At 49.2% G+C, this 17,083-nt stretch overlaps 1 protein-coding gene across 1 annotated transcript in view; it reads left to right on the forward strand.

The window, feature by feature from the left end:
* nbeal1 (neurobeachin-like 1) overlaps positions 1–17,083 on the forward strand; it is a 78,492-nt gene that overhangs the window by 57,609 nt on the left and 3,800 nt on the right. Inside the window, 27 exon segments of the mRNA XM_042318137.1 lie at positions 1,499–1,674; positions 2,619–2,778; positions 3,007–3,135; positions 3,472–3,651; positions 4,479–4,607; positions 4,798–4,947; positions 5,220–5,377; positions 5,760–5,884; positions 8,574–8,700; positions 8,844–8,992; positions 9,408–9,541; positions 9,932–10,033; positions 10,268–10,363; positions 10,470–10,594; positions 10,846–10,986; positions 11,372–11,502; positions 11,837–11,946; positions 12,185–12,302; positions 12,803–12,900; positions 13,264–13,380; positions 13,508–13,707; positions 14,045–14,217; positions 14,318–14,412; positions 14,646–14,762; positions 15,050–15,211; positions 15,675–15,823; positions 16,403–16,538. Coding sequence (XP_042174071.1) covers positions 1,499–1,674; positions 2,619–2,778; positions 3,007–3,135; positions 3,472–3,651; positions 4,479–4,607; positions 4,798–4,947; positions 5,220–5,377; positions 5,760–5,884; positions 8,574–8,700; positions 8,844–8,992; positions 9,408–9,541; positions 9,932–10,033; positions 10,268–10,363; positions 10,470–10,594; positions 10,846–10,986; positions 11,372–11,502; positions 11,837–11,946; positions 12,185–12,302; positions 12,803–12,900; positions 13,264–13,380; positions 13,508–13,707; positions 14,045–14,217; positions 14,318–14,412; positions 14,646–14,762; positions 15,050–15,211; positions 15,675–15,823; positions 16,403–16,538 — 3,687 coding nt within the window.

Here is a 17,083-nt window from a genome sequence, read left to right on the forward strand (position 1 = left end):
ATATCAATAGTTGAAAGTGGTTTCCTCTAGGTGGTTTCCTGAAGGCCCTAGGAAGTCTGACTAGTCACAGTGGCTGTATATCAATAGATAAAAGTGGTTTCCTCTAGGTGGTTTCCTGAAGGCCCTAGGAAGTCTGACTAGTCACAGTGGCTGTATATCAATAGATAAAAGTGGTTTCCTCTAGGTGGTTTCCTGAAGGCTCTCGGAAGTCTGACTAGTCACAGTGTATCTTCCCTATTGGGGGCTTGTGTATCTTCCCTATTGGGGGCTTCTCTGTCTTCCCTATTGGGGGCTTCTCTGTCTTCCCTATTGGGGGCTTCTCTGTCTTCCCTATTGGGGGCTTCTCTGTCTTCCCTATTGGGGGCTTGTGTATCTTCCCTATTGGGGGCTTGTGTATCTTCCCTATTGGGGGCTTGTGTATCCTCCCTATTGGGGGCTTCTCTATTCACCCTATTGGGGGCTTGTGTATCCACCCTATTGGGGGCTTGTGTATCACCCTATTGGGGGCTTGTGTATCTTCCCTATTGGGGGCTTGTGTATCCACCCTATTGGGGGCTTGTGTATCTTCCCTATTGGGGGCTTGTGTATCTTCCCTATTGGGGGCTTGTGTATCTTCCCTATTGGGGGCTTCTCTATCTTCCCTATTGGGGGCTTGTGTATCTCCCTATTGGGGGCTTCTCTATCTTACCCTATTGGGGGCTTGTGTATCCACCCTATTGGGGGCTTCTCTGTCTTCCCTATTGGGGGCTTCTCTGTCTTCCCTATTGGGGGCTTCTCTGTCTTCCCTATTGGGGGCTTCTCTATCCTCCCTATTGGGGGCTTCTCTGTCTTCCCTATTGGGGGCTTCTCTGTCTCCCTATTGGGGGCTTCTCTATCTTCCCTATTGGGGGCTTGTGTATCCACCCTATTGGGGGCTTCTCTATCCTCCCTATTGGGGGCTTCTGTATCTTCCCTATTGGGGGCTTCTCTGTCTTCCCTATTGGGGGCTTCTCTGTCTTCCCTATTGGGGGCTTCTCTATCCTCCCTATTGGGGGCTTGTGTATCTTCCCTATTGGTTTCCACTGTGGTGCCAGAGTGTTCCTATGTCCCTCAGGTCCTCTGATCCCCCACAGACTTATAAAGAAATATAAAGCTATAAAATGTCACTGCCTCACTAGGAAGCCACCTCTCCCTCTCATCTATAGATGGGGACAATCTCAATTTGCGTTTCCTTAACTCCTCGCGTCCTCTCTCCTCGTCTCCTTCTCAAAACCCATTGGATGAGAAAGTCAGAGGTCCTTATGTTTTGGATGGGTTTTCAGAATGGGGTGGGGAGAGAGGACACGAGGAGTCAAGGTAATGCAATTGAGATTCTCCCATGGGACTGACGTCAGTAGGGCTAGACATGGGGGGGTCAAACCACACCATGGAGGCTGGGGGTGGGAGGGAACCCCCTTTGTGTTTGTCTATCTGGACCTGGATGTGACTCTCACTGACTCCCTCCTCTGTCTCCCCCTAGCGGACGGAGGAGGAGCTGTCTCGCATGCTGCTGGAGATCGTGCTGTGCGTAATGTGGCGAGGCGTGGAGGGCTCGGACGATGCCGCCTGGCTGGAGCGGGGCCAGGTGTTCTCTGCCCTCACCAAGCTGGGCACTACCAACGAGCTGCTGCTGCCTGTGGACCACATCAAGCTCAGGTGGACACACTGACATTTCTTACATTTGATTTATTTCATTCTCAGTTGACAAGACTGAAAATATGCAGAATGCACAGTTCCATGTAGACAACAAACACGAGATATTACGTTCAATTAAAAAGGTTCAGTCTCACAAAGATATTAGTTTAAAAAGATCAATTTTGTTACAAAAAATTATTGAGGAGGAGTAGGAACCAGCCTGCAGGGTGACGTGACGACTGTAATGAGGAGTAGGAACCAGTCTGCAGGGTGATGTGACGACTGTAGTGAGGAGTAGGAACCATCTGCAGGGTGACGTGACGACTGTAGTGAGGAGTAGGAACCAGCCTGCAGGGTGACGTGACGACTGTAGTGAGGAGTAGGAACCAGCCTGCAGGGTGACGTGACGACTGTAGTGAGGAGTAGCAACCAGTCTGCAGGGTGATGTGAGGAGTAGGAACCAGCCTGCAGGGTGACGTGAGGAGTAGGAACCAGCCTGCAGGGTGACGTGAGGAGTAGGAACCAGCCTGCAGGGGGTGACGTGAGGAGTAGGAACCAGCCTGCAGGGTGACGTGAGGAGTAGGAACCAGCCTGCAGGGTGACGTGACGACTGTAGTGAGGAGTAGGAACCAGCCTGCAGGGTGACGTGACGACTGTAGTGAGGAGTAGGAACCAGCCTGCAGGGTGACGTGACGACTGTAGTGAGGAGTAGGAACCAGCCTGCAGGGTGACGTGACGACTGTAGTGAGGAGTAGGAACCAGCCTGCAGGGTGATGTCACGACTGTAGTTGTGGCTGTTCAATGTGTTTAGTGTTCAGTCACATCAGTCTTGAAGCGGGGGTCTGGTTCTCTGGTGTTTATTCACATTTTGTTTGTCTCGCTCTCTTAATTTCCTCCACTCCTCTGTTATCCTTCTTTCCTCTCTTTCTATCCCCATCTCCCCTCCCTCCCTCCCTCTCACCCAGTCTGATGGAGAGGATGCTGGAGTGGGCTGTGACTGACAACCGGGAGGCCACGGCGGCCATGTTGCCCCAGCACACCGAGAACGCTGTGCGGCTGCTCCACGTTGTGCAGGACTTCCTGCAGGCTGAGGGCCTGGTCAACCCCACCCTGTGGACAGAGAAGGTATTGTTATTAGGAGTAGCGACATCTTTGGCAGTATGTGTGAATGTCATACCATTGTAAAGTGATAGTTCAGTGATTTGACATATGAAGACATGTGTTACATTGAAAGCAGTCTATGGCCAAAGAGTGACTGCAATCCACAATTAGGCTTTGTTAAATAATTATAAACCAATTGAGTAACACAAGCCATGTTAGAGGTGATTTGATTCAATGATTGTTTTCTTCTAGGTCCTGGAGGAGACAGTGACTCTGATGGACAGTCTCATGGTGTGGTACTCGTCAGGGGCCCAGTGGCTGCAGCTGTCTCAGGTGGGCCTGAGGCTTCTGCTGGGCTTCATGGCCCAGGAAGACCCCCAGGTGAGAAGCTGTCCAGTGTCACATACATATACACTCTTACATTTACATTTGAGTAATTTAGCAGATGCTCTTTTCCAGTGGAACTTAGTCAGTGGGTTCAACTGTACACTTCATACCTCTACTTTCAGTCTACCGGTGGTACTCAAACCTTTTCAGCTTAGTCCCCCTTGAGGGCGACCCGCCTCACACGAAGTCTCATAGAAGGCGATATAACCCTCTATCACATACCCCCCCCACTACCAGGTGTCACATCTTATTCAGGATGCTTGTCTTTATATGAATGTTTTTATCACCTCCAGATAAGCTGTGTATGTAAGTGATTTCCTCTCCTGCCAGGTGTGTGCCTTGGCCACAGCCAAGCTGAATGGCATCCTGCAGACCAAGAGCGTGGAGACTCAGGACGAGGCGTGTTACCTGCTGGGCAAGGTGGAGGGCATCCTGAGACGCTCTGTAGGGGGGCAGACAGAGGAGACCTATATGTGCCTGGTGCCCCTGCTCCGTACGCTGCTCTCCAAGGTACACACTCACACACTCACGCGCAGGCACACTCACACATCCACGAGCAGGCACACACACACACTCACACGCAGACACACTCACACATCCACGCGCAGACACACTCACACATCCACGCGCAGACACACTCACACGCTCACACACCCACGCGCAGACACACTCACACGCTCACACAGCGCAGACACACTCACACGCTCACACACCCACGCGCAGGCACACTCACACGCCCACGCGCAGGCACACTCACACACTCACGCGCAGGCACACTCACACACCCACGCGCAGGCACACTCACACACCCACGCGCAGGCACACTCACACACTCACGCGCAGGCACACTCACACACCCACGCGCAGGCACACTCACACACTCACGCGCAGGCACACTCACACACCCACGCGCAGGCACACTCACACACCCACGCACACTCACACACTCACGCGCAGGCACACTCACACACCCACGCGCAGGCACACTCACACACCCACGCGCAGGCACACTCACACACCCACGCGCAGGCACACTCACACACCCACGCGCAGGCACACTCACACACCCACGCGCAGGCACACTCACACACTCACGCGCGCACTGTTCTTAAATAACGTCAAAACCTTGGCACATAGACAAAACATTTGTCACACCAAGGGTCGGTGTCTAGAACACAGATTAAACATAGTCCTGGACTAAAGACAGCTTTCAATGGATTCTCTTTTGAATATGGTTTGTAGTCCAGGATTACTAGCCACTAGTCTGTAGTATGTCAATACCTCACAACACTTTGTATTATTTTCTAATCTCTTGTAATATCATGTTGTGTCTGCAGGTGAACAAGCTGCTGTACATGGAGCTGCACCTCCCCCAGCTGCCTGACACCAACGGCAGCCCCTCCTTCTTCGAGGACTTCCAGCTCTATTGCAACTCCCCCGAGTGGAGGGTCTACCTCGACAAATATGTGAGGAGCTGGTTCAATGCCTTACTAAATCATTGCTAAGTCATTCAACTCTTGAAGAGCAGCAAGAAACCTGTTGAGAAAGTTGAATATCAACCTTAAAGATGAGAAAATACATCAATCTCCGGTGTTGAGAGAGCGAGCCTGAGATGAACAAAAGAAGTAGTTGAATTGGTTCTCTCTCTGTCCTCAGATCATCCCCTACATGAAGCAGTATGAGATTGAGACGTTTAGCCAGGGTCACGAGACCATGGCTCTGTTCTGGAAGGAGTGCTATGAAAGCTTCATGGTCAACCTGCACAAGAGAGAGAGGGAGAGGGGAGAGAGCAAGATACGCTTCCAGGTCATACACAGACACACACACAGACACACAGACACACACACACACACACACACACACACAGACACACACAGACACAGACAGACAGACAGACACACACACACACACACAGACACACAGATCCGAGTAAGGTCCACTTCCTATTGAGCTGTCCATAATACTGCTGTAACATGGAAATGAAATGTCAGGCCACAGTAACACAGAGCATATTGCCTTGTGGTGTTCCACACACCAGAACACACTGACTCCCCGTTCCTCGTCCCGCCGTCCCTCAGGAGCAGTTTGTGGAGCCCTTCTCTCGGCGCGGCCGGCAGGAGAACCTGCGATACAACAGCATGCTGAAGCAGCTTCACAGCCAGCACAGTGCCGTCCTCAGGCAGTGGAGAGGAGCACGCCGCAGCCTGGTGTGTGAGAGAGGCCCCTGGGCAGACAGGTAACGGCCACACACACGATATGTAGATATTTATTATTATATATACAGTATTATATATGATTATAGGACTTCATTGGTAATTACCTCAGCACCACGGCAAACACATGATCAGACAAAGAACTGGTGTCCACTGTCCTCCAGTCAATCAATCAATCAATGCAGTTTATTTTATAACTCCTTCTTTTTGTTTTACATCAGCAGTTGTCACAAAGTGCTTTACAGACACCCCTCCTAAAACCCCCAAAGAGCCATCAATGCAGTGGCAGAAGCACAGTGGTTAGGAAAAACTCCCTAGAAGAGTTTCTGGGTGTCTCTCTCGCGTTCAGTTTGTTCTTCAGTTCATGCAACTTGGTTGACGTTCTCCTGTCTGTTGTTTTCTCAGGCAGCAGAGTGAGATGCACTGGCGAGTGTCCAGCGCGGAGAACTACTCCCGCATGAGACTCAAACTGGTGCCCAACTACAACTATGAGGACCACCGGCAGGCCAGCGCTCTCAGGGACAACCTGGGTAAGAGAGGCAGCTTCACTGGTTCCCTTGACAAGGCATCGCTGGAGTCTGAATAAACCATAATGTTAGCTGCAGACACGGACCCTTCTCCTCTTCCTGTTTCTCTTCCTCTTCATCTTCTTTGTCCTCTGTCTCTTGTTTCTCTTCCTCTTCATCTTCAAATCAAATCAAATCAAATTTTATTTGTCACATACACATGGTTAGCAGATGTTAATGCGAGTGTAGCGAAATGCTTGTGCTTCTAGTTCCGACAATGCAGTAATAACCAACAAGTAATCTAACTAACAATTCCAAAACTACTGTCTTATTTATACACAGTGTAAGGGGATAAAGAATATGTACATAAGGATATATGAATGAGTGATGGTACAGAGCAGCATAGGCAACATACAGTAGCGGATATCGAGTACAGTATATACATATGAGATGAGTATGTAAACAAAGTGGCATAGTTAAAGTGGCTAGTGATACATGTATTACATAAGGATGCAGTCGATGATATAGAGTACAGTATATACGTATGCATATGAGATGAATAATGTAGGGTAAATAACATTATATAAGGTAGCATTGTTTATATATTTACATCATTTCCCATCAATTCCCATTATTAAAGTGGCTGGAGTTGAGTCAGTGTCATTGTCAGTGTGTTGGCAGCAGCCACTCAATGTTAGTGGTGGCTGTTTAACAGTCTGATGGCCTTGAGATAGAAGCTGTTTTTCAGTCTCTCGGTCCCAGCTTTGATGCACCTATACTGACCTCGCCTTCTGGATGATAGCGGGGTGAACAGGCAGTGGCTCGGGTGGTTGATGTCCTTGATGATCTTTATGGCCTTCCTGTAACATCGGGTGGTGTAGGTGTCCTGGAGGGCAGGTAGTTTGCCCCCGGTGATGCGTTGTGCAGACCTCACTACCCTCTGGAGAGCCTTACGGTTGAGGGCGGAGCAGTTGCTGTACCAGGCGGTGATACAGCCCGCCAGGATGCTCTCGATTGTGCATCTGTAGAAGTTTGTGAGTGCTTTTGGTGACAAGCCAAATTTCTTCAGCCTCCTGAGGTTGAAGAGGCGCTGCTGCGCCTTCTTCACGATGCTGTCTGTGTGAGTGGACCAATTCAGTTTGTCTGTGATGTGTATGCCGAGGAACTTAAAACTTGCTACCCTCTCCACTACTGTTCCATCGATGTGGATAGGGGGTGTTCCCTCTGCTGTTTCCTGAAGTCCACAATCATCTCCTTAGTTTTGTTGACGTTGAGTGTGAGGTTATTTTCCTGACACCACACTCCGAGGGCCCTCACCTCCTCCCTGTAGGCCGTCTCGTCGTTGTTGGTAATCAAGCCTACCACTGTTGTGTCGTCCGCAAACTTGATGATTGAGTTGGAGGCGTGCGTGGCCACGCAGTCGTGGGTGAACAGGGAGTACAGGAGAGGGCTCAGAACGCACCCTTGTGGGGCCCCAGTGTTGAGGATCAGCGGGGAGGAGATGTTGTTGCCTACCCCACCACCTGGGGGCGGCCCGTCAGGAAGTCCAGTACCCAGTTGCACAGGGCGGGGTCGAGACCCAGGGTCTCGAGCTTGATGACGAGCTTGGAGGGTACTATGGTGTTGAATGCCGAGCTGTAGTCGATGAACAGCATTCTCACATAGGTATTCCTCTTGTCCAGATGGGTTAGGGCAGTGTGCAGTGTGGTTGAGATTGCATCGTCTGTGGACCTATTTGGGCGGTAAGCAAATTGGAGTGGGTCTAGGGTGTCAGGTAGGGTGGAGGTGATATGGTCCTTGACTAGTCTCTCAAAGCACTTCATGATGACGGATGTGAGTGCTACGGGCGGTAGTCGTTTAGCTCAGTTACCTTAGCTTTCTTGGGAACAGGAACAATGGTGGCCCTCTTTGAAGCATGTGGGAACAGCAGACTGGTATAGGGATTGATTGAATATGTCCGTAAACACACCGGCCAGCTGGTCTGCGCATGCTCTGAGGGCGCAGCTGGGGATGCCGTCTGGGCCTGCAGCCTTGCGAGGGTTAACACGTTTAAATGTCTTACTCACCTCGGCTGCAGTGAAGGAGAGACCGCATGTTTTCATTGCAGGCTGTGTCAGTGGCACTGTATTGTCCTCAAAGCGGGCAAAAAAGTTATTTAGTCTGCCTGGGAGCAAGACATCCTGGTCCGTGACTGGGCTGGATTTCTTCCTGTAGTCCGTGATTGACTGTAGACCCTGCCACATGCCTCTTGTGTCTGAGCCGTTGAATTGAGATTCTACTTTGTCTCTGTACTGACGCTTAGCTTGTTTGATAGCCTTGCGGAGGGAATAGCTGCACTGTTTGTATTCAGTCATGTTACCAGTCACCTTGCCCTGATTAAAAGCAGTGGTTCGCGCTTTCAGTTTCACACGAATGCTGCCATCAATCCAAGGTTTCTGGTTAGGGAATGTTTTAATCGTTGCTATGGGAACAACATCTTCAACGCACGTTCTAATCTTCTTTGTGCACTGCCTCTTGTTCCTGTTTCTCTTCCTCCTCATCATCTTTGTCCTCTGCCTCTTGTTCCTGTTTCTCTTCCTCTTCATCTTCTTTGTCCTCTGCCTCTTGTTCCTCTTCCTTCTCCTCTAACAACTCCTCATCCTCTTCCACCTTCCTCCTCCTCTAACTCTTCTTCCGCCTCTCGTTCCTCCTCTTCCTCTCCCTTGTCCCCCAGGTGTCCAGCAGCAGAAGGTGACATCTGAGTCCTTACTGCTGGAGGCGGTCAAGCAGGTGAAGGTCAGCGACCTGGAGGATGACATTCTGGAGCTGCCTGAAGACGACCCCGCAGCGACCAACAACACGTCAGTACACTCAACGTTGTCTACAATTGTTGTGTGTTGTGTCTGTCGTGGACTGTTGGGTGGCTTTGACTACAAACGTGAATGGACTTGGTCACCTATCTGTCTGTTTCTATCTCTCTCGCTGTCTCGCTCTCTCTTTCCAGGGGGGACGTGGAGGAGGCAGGCCAGAAGGAGAAGCTGGTTCTGTGGGAGGACTGTGAGCTGGTCTCCCAGGTGGATGTCAGCCCTGGACGTCTGGAGCTCACCACCCAGCACATCTACTTCTATGACAGCAGCACAGAGAAGGAGGAGGGTGAGGAGAGAGGGAGGAAGATGGGAGGGTCGTAGGAAGGGTTCTCCTGAAAGAGGAGGGAGGGGAGGAAGAAGGGATGAAATAGTGGGGTTAGAGGAAGAGTTGCTGTTAGTAAGAAGGAGAGAGGAAGGAAGGCTGAAGGAGAGTGAGCGAGTGGAGCAGGAGTTGATAAACCAGAGGTTATGGATGGGTTATGACTAGACATGTACAATAGATACATACCACACTGTTAAAGACTCATTGTGTTGTCTTAAACATAGAGGTGCAGCTGCTCCCACATGCCATACACATCATATAATGTAATGACGTAGGGTTAAGATTCGGGCCTGGAGTTTTGCCATGGTCAAGTCTCTAGTTAGGTCAAACTCCTGGCCTTATGTATTATACATAACCAACCCCTTGTCTGTCCTTCCAGGTGTGGGTCAGGACTTTAAGTGGCCTCTATCTCAGATCCGGGAGATCCACCTGCGAAGGTACAACCTCCGCCGCTCGGCCCTGGAGATCTTCCTCATAGACCAGACCAACTACTTCCTCAACTTTAAGAAAGAGGTCAGTTCTGGGATCTGCTTTTTACGTGGATTGAGAACGGTGTACCCCCATCCATTTCACTACTTGGTCTATTCCAGAGCTAGCACATCACCTGATTCAACTCATCAATGGCTAGTCCTGGAATAGATCAAGTAAGTAGATGGAGGGTGTTTGAGGAGGGGTTTGGGAAACACTTATGTAGAAGGAATGACTACATAGGCCTGGAGTACTGGGGTGTGTTGAGTACAGTAAAACGTTAAGAACAAATAGAACCTGTACTACTCCCTATTCTACATGACAGGCCATCATATCTGTTCTACATAATATATGTTGATCTGAGCATTCTGAAAGATTTCACACTTTTGAACAGACCCCCTCATGTTGGAATATTCTGTGTGGTTTGATTGACAGGTGCGGAACAAGGTGTACAGTAGGATGCTGCTGCTGCGCTCCCTCAGCCTGTACGGCACACGCTCACCACAGGAGCTGCTCAAGGCCTCCGGACTCACACAGGTCAGGGGTCAAACGTTGACATGGGAGATCAAGGTCGTGTTCAGTGGGGAGGAAGTGGTTTGAAACGGAGGTGATACTCCCTGAACTGGTCTAATAAGAACAGATGTATTATTTTTTGCAAAATGTTTTGTTACATTGTGCCCTACTGAGCATGACCCATGTTAAGTAGTCAGTATGGTCTCAGGTATTGTGTTGACAGGTTGTGTTAAACCTCCTCTCTCTCGTCTTTGGTAGAAATGGGTGAACCGAGAGATGACCAACTTTGACTACCTGATCCAGCTGAACACCATCGCGGGCCGAACCTACAACGACCTGTCTCAGTACCCAGTGGTACGTTCTGTTAACACGGACCCTATGGGGGAAGATGTGGAATATACCATCTTGGTGCTCTTCTAAGGGGTGTTCATGGTTTAGTTAATTGTGTCTGTGTATCCAGTTCCCCTGGATCCTGTCGGACTACACGTCAGAGGAGCTGGACCTGACAGACCCAGGGGTGTTCCGGGACCTGTCCAAGCCCGTGGCCGTACTCAACGAGCGGAACGCCAAGGCTGTACGGGAGAAGTACGTTCTCTCAACCTCTCTCACTGAGCCGCTGCTGCGTCTACATACCGGCATTACGTGACACGTTCCAGGGTGGCAGTGTATTCATTCTCTTCACTACATAAGTGTCCTCGTCCATAGACTTAGACTTACTGCAATACAACACTTTATTCCCGTTGAGGAAATGTCTCTTTGAGGGCAAATAACTGGATTCTGTTGTAGTAAATATAGTAAGTAATTATAATGTTAAGTTCACGTCTCCCTGTCTGTAGGTATGAGAGTTTTGAGGACCCCACGGGGACCATCGACCGGTTCCACTACGGTACCCACTACTCCAACGCAGCAGGAGTCATGCACTATCTCATCCGCGTGGAACCCTTCACATCCCTACACATCGCGCTACAGAGTGGACGGTAAAAGCAATGGGTTTTGGTGAGGGGGAATCAGACTAGAAAACTCAGGCCAGAAGTTAACAGCATTAAAGTCCATGGAGTTATCAGTGCTCGGGTTGTACTAGTCAAATTGCTGTGGTCTGAGCAGCTTTGTGCGTTCTAGTCATTCTAGTTCTGTGATTACACGTGTGTTCCAACTGACAATCAAATGTATCTATGCTCTTGTCTGGAGATGTGCTATTGTACTGATGTCAGTAAGGCCAGAAGTCTTTCTCTCACCGAGCTACAGCCTTACTAGATCCACAGTTTGTCTTGGTCAGGTCACATGGTCAGCAAAACCATCCAGTCTCTAGTACTATGGCATACTTTAAGACCATTGGCTGTTGGTCTTCCTCCCTCGGTCCAGGTTTGACTGTGCGGACCGTCAGTTCCACTCCATCCCAGCTTTGTGGCAGACCCTCACGGACAACCCCAACGACGTCAAGGAGCTCATCCCAGAGTTCTTCTACTTCCCAGAGTTCCTGGAGAATCAGAACGGTGAGATGAGCTCCGTGTCTGTAGAGAATCACAGACACGCTGGCTATGTTGATGGACTGTCCGTACTAACACGCCTCCTGTGGTGGTGTTCACACAGTCAATCAGAGAACATCTGGACTCGACTGGACCGGTTCAGATTGTGGAACACTGGAACTTGTTCAAATCGGACAAAATCTATAACTGACCCAATTACACCCTGAATTGTAAAAACTGATCATCTCAGTTTAACATTTTATTTAGTCTGTTTTCTTTTTATCCGGTCACACTGCCACTCTGATGGAATCCACTTTCACTCCCCTGTCCTTTGTTCATCCTCCTCTCTCGCTCCCTCTAGCCTTTGATCTGGGGCGCCTGCAGATCTCCAAGGAGAGGGTGAATGATGTCATCCTGCCTAAATGGGCCAAGTCTCCAGAGGACTTCATTTATAAGCACAGGAAAGCCCTGGTGAGCCTCCTTTTCTCATGGACGGTCACCATTACCATAATGCTTTATCCCAAGGGGGGAGAAAAACCTCTGTAACGCAATTGGATCACACACATTCTTTTACCATGATGTGCAGGAGAAATGCATTCTACAGAGAGTAGTATTTAGTGATTTATTCCTGTGGGGGTTAAAAATATGTGTGTGTCTTGGCCTTTCTGTGTGTGTGCCTGTCTCTCTGTGTGTGTGTGTTGTGTAACAGGAGTCTGAGTATGTATCGGCCCACCTGCAAGACTGGATCGATCTGATCTTCGGTTACAAACAGCGAGGCCCCGCGGCCGTGGAGGCCCTCAATGTCTTCTACTACTGCACCTACGAAGGTACGGATGCTAACACTAAACCCAAAGACTCCCACTCATACATTAGCCCTGATGCTAAAGAAACGCGGCACCTACGAAGGTACGGACGCTAACACTAAACCCAAAGACTCCCACTCATACATTAGCCCTGATGCTAAAGAAACGCGGCACCTGTGGAGGATTTACATTTACATTTACATTTTGGTCATTCAGCAGATGCTCTTATCCATAGCATCTTACAGGTACGGATGCTAACACTAAACCCATAGACTCTCATTGATACAATAGCACTGATGCTAAAGAAACGCTCCACCTACAAAGGTACGGATGCTAACACTAAACCCATAGACTCTCATTGATACAATATCACTGATGCTAAAGAAACGCTCCACCTACAAAGGTACGGATGCTAACACTAAACCCATAGACTCTCATTGATACAATAGCACTCATGCTAAAGAAACGCTAGATTGCTATATTATGACACTTTACTGAAGCGTTTGTCTCTGGTTTTGCCGTAGGGGCGGTGGACCTGGATGCAATCACTGATGAGAAGGAGCGTAAAGCCGTAGAGGGGATGATCAGTAACTTTGGACAGACACCCTGCCAGCTGCTCAAGGTACTGGAGAAACACAAGGCTTGACCTGACCAGGAGAAACCTCCCAGGCCTTCCTCGTGATATGAGCCCATTGGAACACTGAGGGATGAACCGGTCAATTAGGAATCATTGGGAATGAGACTTTAACAGGTTATTTAGAACAGTGATTCTCATCTCTGGTCTTTGAGGACCTTCAACAGTAGTCATTGTTGTAGCACCAGACAAACACCTTATTAAACTCGTCAACAGCTTGGTGATTAGTTTAGCCAGGGCTGCAACAGAAATGGGTGTTGGTGAGGTTACTCGGAGATATTTAGCTGAGAATCACTGGTTTAGAACAGGTGTTTTAGATGGGCTATAGTGATGTATTGTCTGTGTGTACAGGAGCCACACCCAGTACGTCTTTCTCTGGAGGAGGTGGAGAAGAGGAAAGGTCGACTAGACGCCTCGCCACTCAGCATCTTCGAGCACCTTGCCGAACTCAAGTCCTTCTTTGTCGAGGTTAGTTTTGAAAACACACACACACACCAACGCATATGATCATGACCCTCTTTGTTGGTTATTGTAAAGTACTTTATGAAAATCGTTTTATTGAAAAACAACTTAATAAATAAATGTTGATTTGTAGGGGATCAATGACAACGTGCCTCTGGTGAAAGCCGTGGTGCCCAAGAACCAGTCCCACTCCTTCATCACCCAGGGCAGCCCAGACACTATGGTGACCCTGAGTCAGAACTGTCTGATGGGAACCCACGGCTGGCTGCCTTATGACAAGAATATCTCCAACTACTTTACCTTCATCAAGGACCCCACCGTGGCCAACTCCAAGTCAGTCCCTCCCCAACACCGCCCCCTTTTCTACTTGAAACTATGGGGCGTTGTAGTCTGACTGGGGGGCCGGAAGCCCTATTTGAGTTCTTACCTCCATTCCTTGAAGTAATCACTCATCTGAGAATGTTTGGTTTGTCACCGCAGTATGATGGAAACTCTGCCATGGCGTATCCAGATCTGTGATTATCTCCAGGATAGGAGACGGGAAGAATGCACTTTAAATGTTTTGGAACAGACCTTTGGAGGGCACTTGATGTCATTACTTGGTCATAAAGTTGTTCTGTGAGGTATGTATCTGAGGTCTCCTCCTTTCTGCCCCTCCCCCTCTCTCTAGGACCCAGCGGGTCCTGGGCGGGCCCTTCTCTCCGGGCGTGGAGGTGACCGCAGGTCTGTTTGTGGTGTCACATGACGGGAAGCTCCTGTTCAGCGGTGGCCACTGGGACAACAGCCTGAGGGTCACCTCCCTGGTCAAGGGAAAGACTGTGGGACATCACATCAGACACATGGGTATGGATGGATCACACACACACATACATGCACTCAAACACACACATACTGTCTGTACATACAGTAGAGTAATTTTTTGGTGTCTTCTCTCTCACCGCAGACATAGTCACGTGCCTGTCGACAGACTACTGTGGGATCCACTTGATCTCTGGATCCAGGGACAACACCTGTATGGTGTGGCAGGTGCTGCAGCAGGTGAGATCATGAAGCCTGAGGGTTTATTGGAATACACTACACTGACTAGAAAGCATTTGTACAGCATTGTTACTGTGGAAACGTTTGATGTTAGTACACTAAAAAGAAAAAAAGTGAAACTGTTTGACACATCTGCTTTCAGTTGCAAACTGTTTTACTACTGTATATCCTACTGAACACTACCCAGGTGTATGAGCGTGTGACTGAATGTGTTGTGTGTGTGTGTCCTACAGGGAGGTTGTCCGGTGGGGCTGTGTCCCAAGCCAGTACAGGTGCTGTATGGACACACTGACGAGGTGCTGAGCGTCAGCATCAGCACAGAGCTGGATATGGCCGTCTCTGGATCACGGGTAAGAGGTTGGTGGGATGGAGGGGTTGGTGGGATGAAGGGGTTGGAGGGGTTGGAGGGATGAAGGGGTTGGAGGGGTTGGTGGGATGGAGGGATGAAGGGGTTGGAGGGATGAAGGGGTTGGTGGGGTTGGAGGAATGCAGGAGGTTGGAGGAATGCAGGAGGTTGGAGGAATGCAGGAGGTTGGAGGAATGCAGGAGGACGGAGGGGTTGGAGGGTTGGATGAAGAGAAGTTTGAAGGGTTGGTTGATAGATGGATCTTGCTGATGTTTTGTTTCTGTGTACCAGGACGGGACGGTAATCATCCACACAGTGCGTCGGGGCCAGTACATGCGGTGTCTGCGGCCGCCCTGTGAGAGCTCCCTGCCGGTCTCCATCCTGCACCTGGCTATCTCTTATGAGGGGTGTGTGGTGGTTCACACCTGTGTAGAGGGCAAGGCCACACTCAAGGTACACTAACACATGTTCTTAATATGTAGTTGAAAATGTTGTGATCGTCTTCTCTAAAATCTTAATGTGTTTTGGTGCAGGAGTCTGACCAGGCAGCTAGTGTGTGTGTGTGTGTGTGTGTGTGTGTGTGTGTGTGTGTGTTTAGATGGACAGCCCAATGCAGATCTTTTATTCACGACCAATTAGATCAGCTCAGAGAAAGATCTGATGTGATTGGTCATTGAACCAATTAGTGGAAAGAATATCAGAATTGGACTGAATGAAGCCATAGTGACTTAGTTGGTGAGCGACTTAGTTGGTGAGCGACAGAGGGTGAGTGAGTTATTTGCTTAGTGAGTGACTGACTTAGTTGGTACAGTACGTCATATATAACTCACCACTAGCAAAACGCTAGTTGACCACTAGATGGTACATTATGATTGGGTCCTGGTGAACGATTGTCTCTCAACCTGTCCCTGTTTAGGATAAGAACGGCCTGCACCTGTACTCTGTCAATGGGAAGCACCTGTGTACGGAGGGCCTGAAGGAGCAGGTGACAGACATGTGTGTGTCCGGGGAGTACCTGGTTATCGGCAGCGAGCAGGGCTTCCTCTCCATACGAGACCTGTACAGGTGACCTTGTTTCCTGTGTGTGTTTGTCTGTCTGTGTGCGTGACTGCACGCATGCATCTACAGGGTTTTTGCTGTATCAAGAAGGGTCTTAGGTGGTATGGGTGGCAATGGGCCCCGCTGAACAGCTGATTTAAAAAATATATATACATTTTTAAGCCCATTTCCTGCATTTTTACAAATGTTTCCATTGAGCTGAGAGGAAAATACTGCAGTATTTAAGCTAATTTCCTGCAATTCTATGCATTTTACCATGTCTAATACTGTGTTCTTTTACCCAAACATAACAATATTAATACTTCTAAATTCATTGTTTTGGGGATTTTCAATTCTCCCTGACTGTAGTTTTTATTTTGGTGATTTGTTAGTTCTCAAAGATTATCTCCATTTATCTTTTCTACATACTTTATATCTGGTTTTAGTTGTTTACACTGAAAACGTTTTCACCGCCCAAAACAAAATCATATATGCATACATAGAGTTTATTATTACTATTAATATATATATCAGGGATTTTTCTATCTGTCTAACCCAACCCTTCACTCTGTCGCTCTCCCCTCCCCTCCTCTCTCCCCCGGGCAGCCTGTCCCTGTGCACCACCCCCATGGCAATGCGTGTGCCCGTACGCTGCGTGTCTGTCACCAAGGAGCAGAGCCACGTGCTGGTGGGCCTGCAGGACGGCAAGCTGATCATTGTGGGTGTGGGCAAGCCGGCCGAGGTAAAGAGCTCATTCAGAAACTACATCGCCCAGAGCCTGGAGGGCTCACCCCTCATGGCAATGCCACTGCTCGCCCCGCTGAGGGTGCGCTCGCCCGCCCGCAGGCTGAGCCTCCGGGACAAGTTAATGTTTAACCCCCAGGGCCCTGACCCCTGACCCCCTGAGCAGAACATCCCCCTCAATTCAATAAAAAATAAAATGTATTTACCTCAGAGGGAACTTCATAAACTCACCCTACAAACTACCACCGCATACCATTCTCTCTCTGTTTTAGTGCTAATAGTTTGTCCTAAATGACCTGTCCTTCCTTAGCCACATACACCTCGGTTGTGTTCATTAGGCACCAAACGGAAGAAAACTGACAAACAGCGGAGGAGCTACCTGGACTTTATTCCCCCCGTTTTCTGTTGTAAGACTTCAAATCATTTTCTGTTGCGTGCCCTAATGAACATGACCCTGTTTCTGGGGCGAAGCAGGACCCTGGCCCATTCTTGCCCTGCAAGGATTGGTGACCACACACACACAGTAACACTTGAGACATTCCA

The sequence above is a fragment of the Oncorhynchus tshawytscha genome, unplaced genomic scaffold, assembly GCF_018296145.1.
Source record: "Oncorhynchus tshawytscha isolate Ot180627B unplaced genomic scaffold, Otsh_v2.0 Un_contig_3761_pilon_pilon, whole genome shotgun sequence".
NCBI classification, from domain to species: domain Eukaryota; kingdom Metazoa; phylum Chordata; class Actinopteri; order Salmoniformes; family Salmonidae; genus Oncorhynchus; species Oncorhynchus tshawytscha.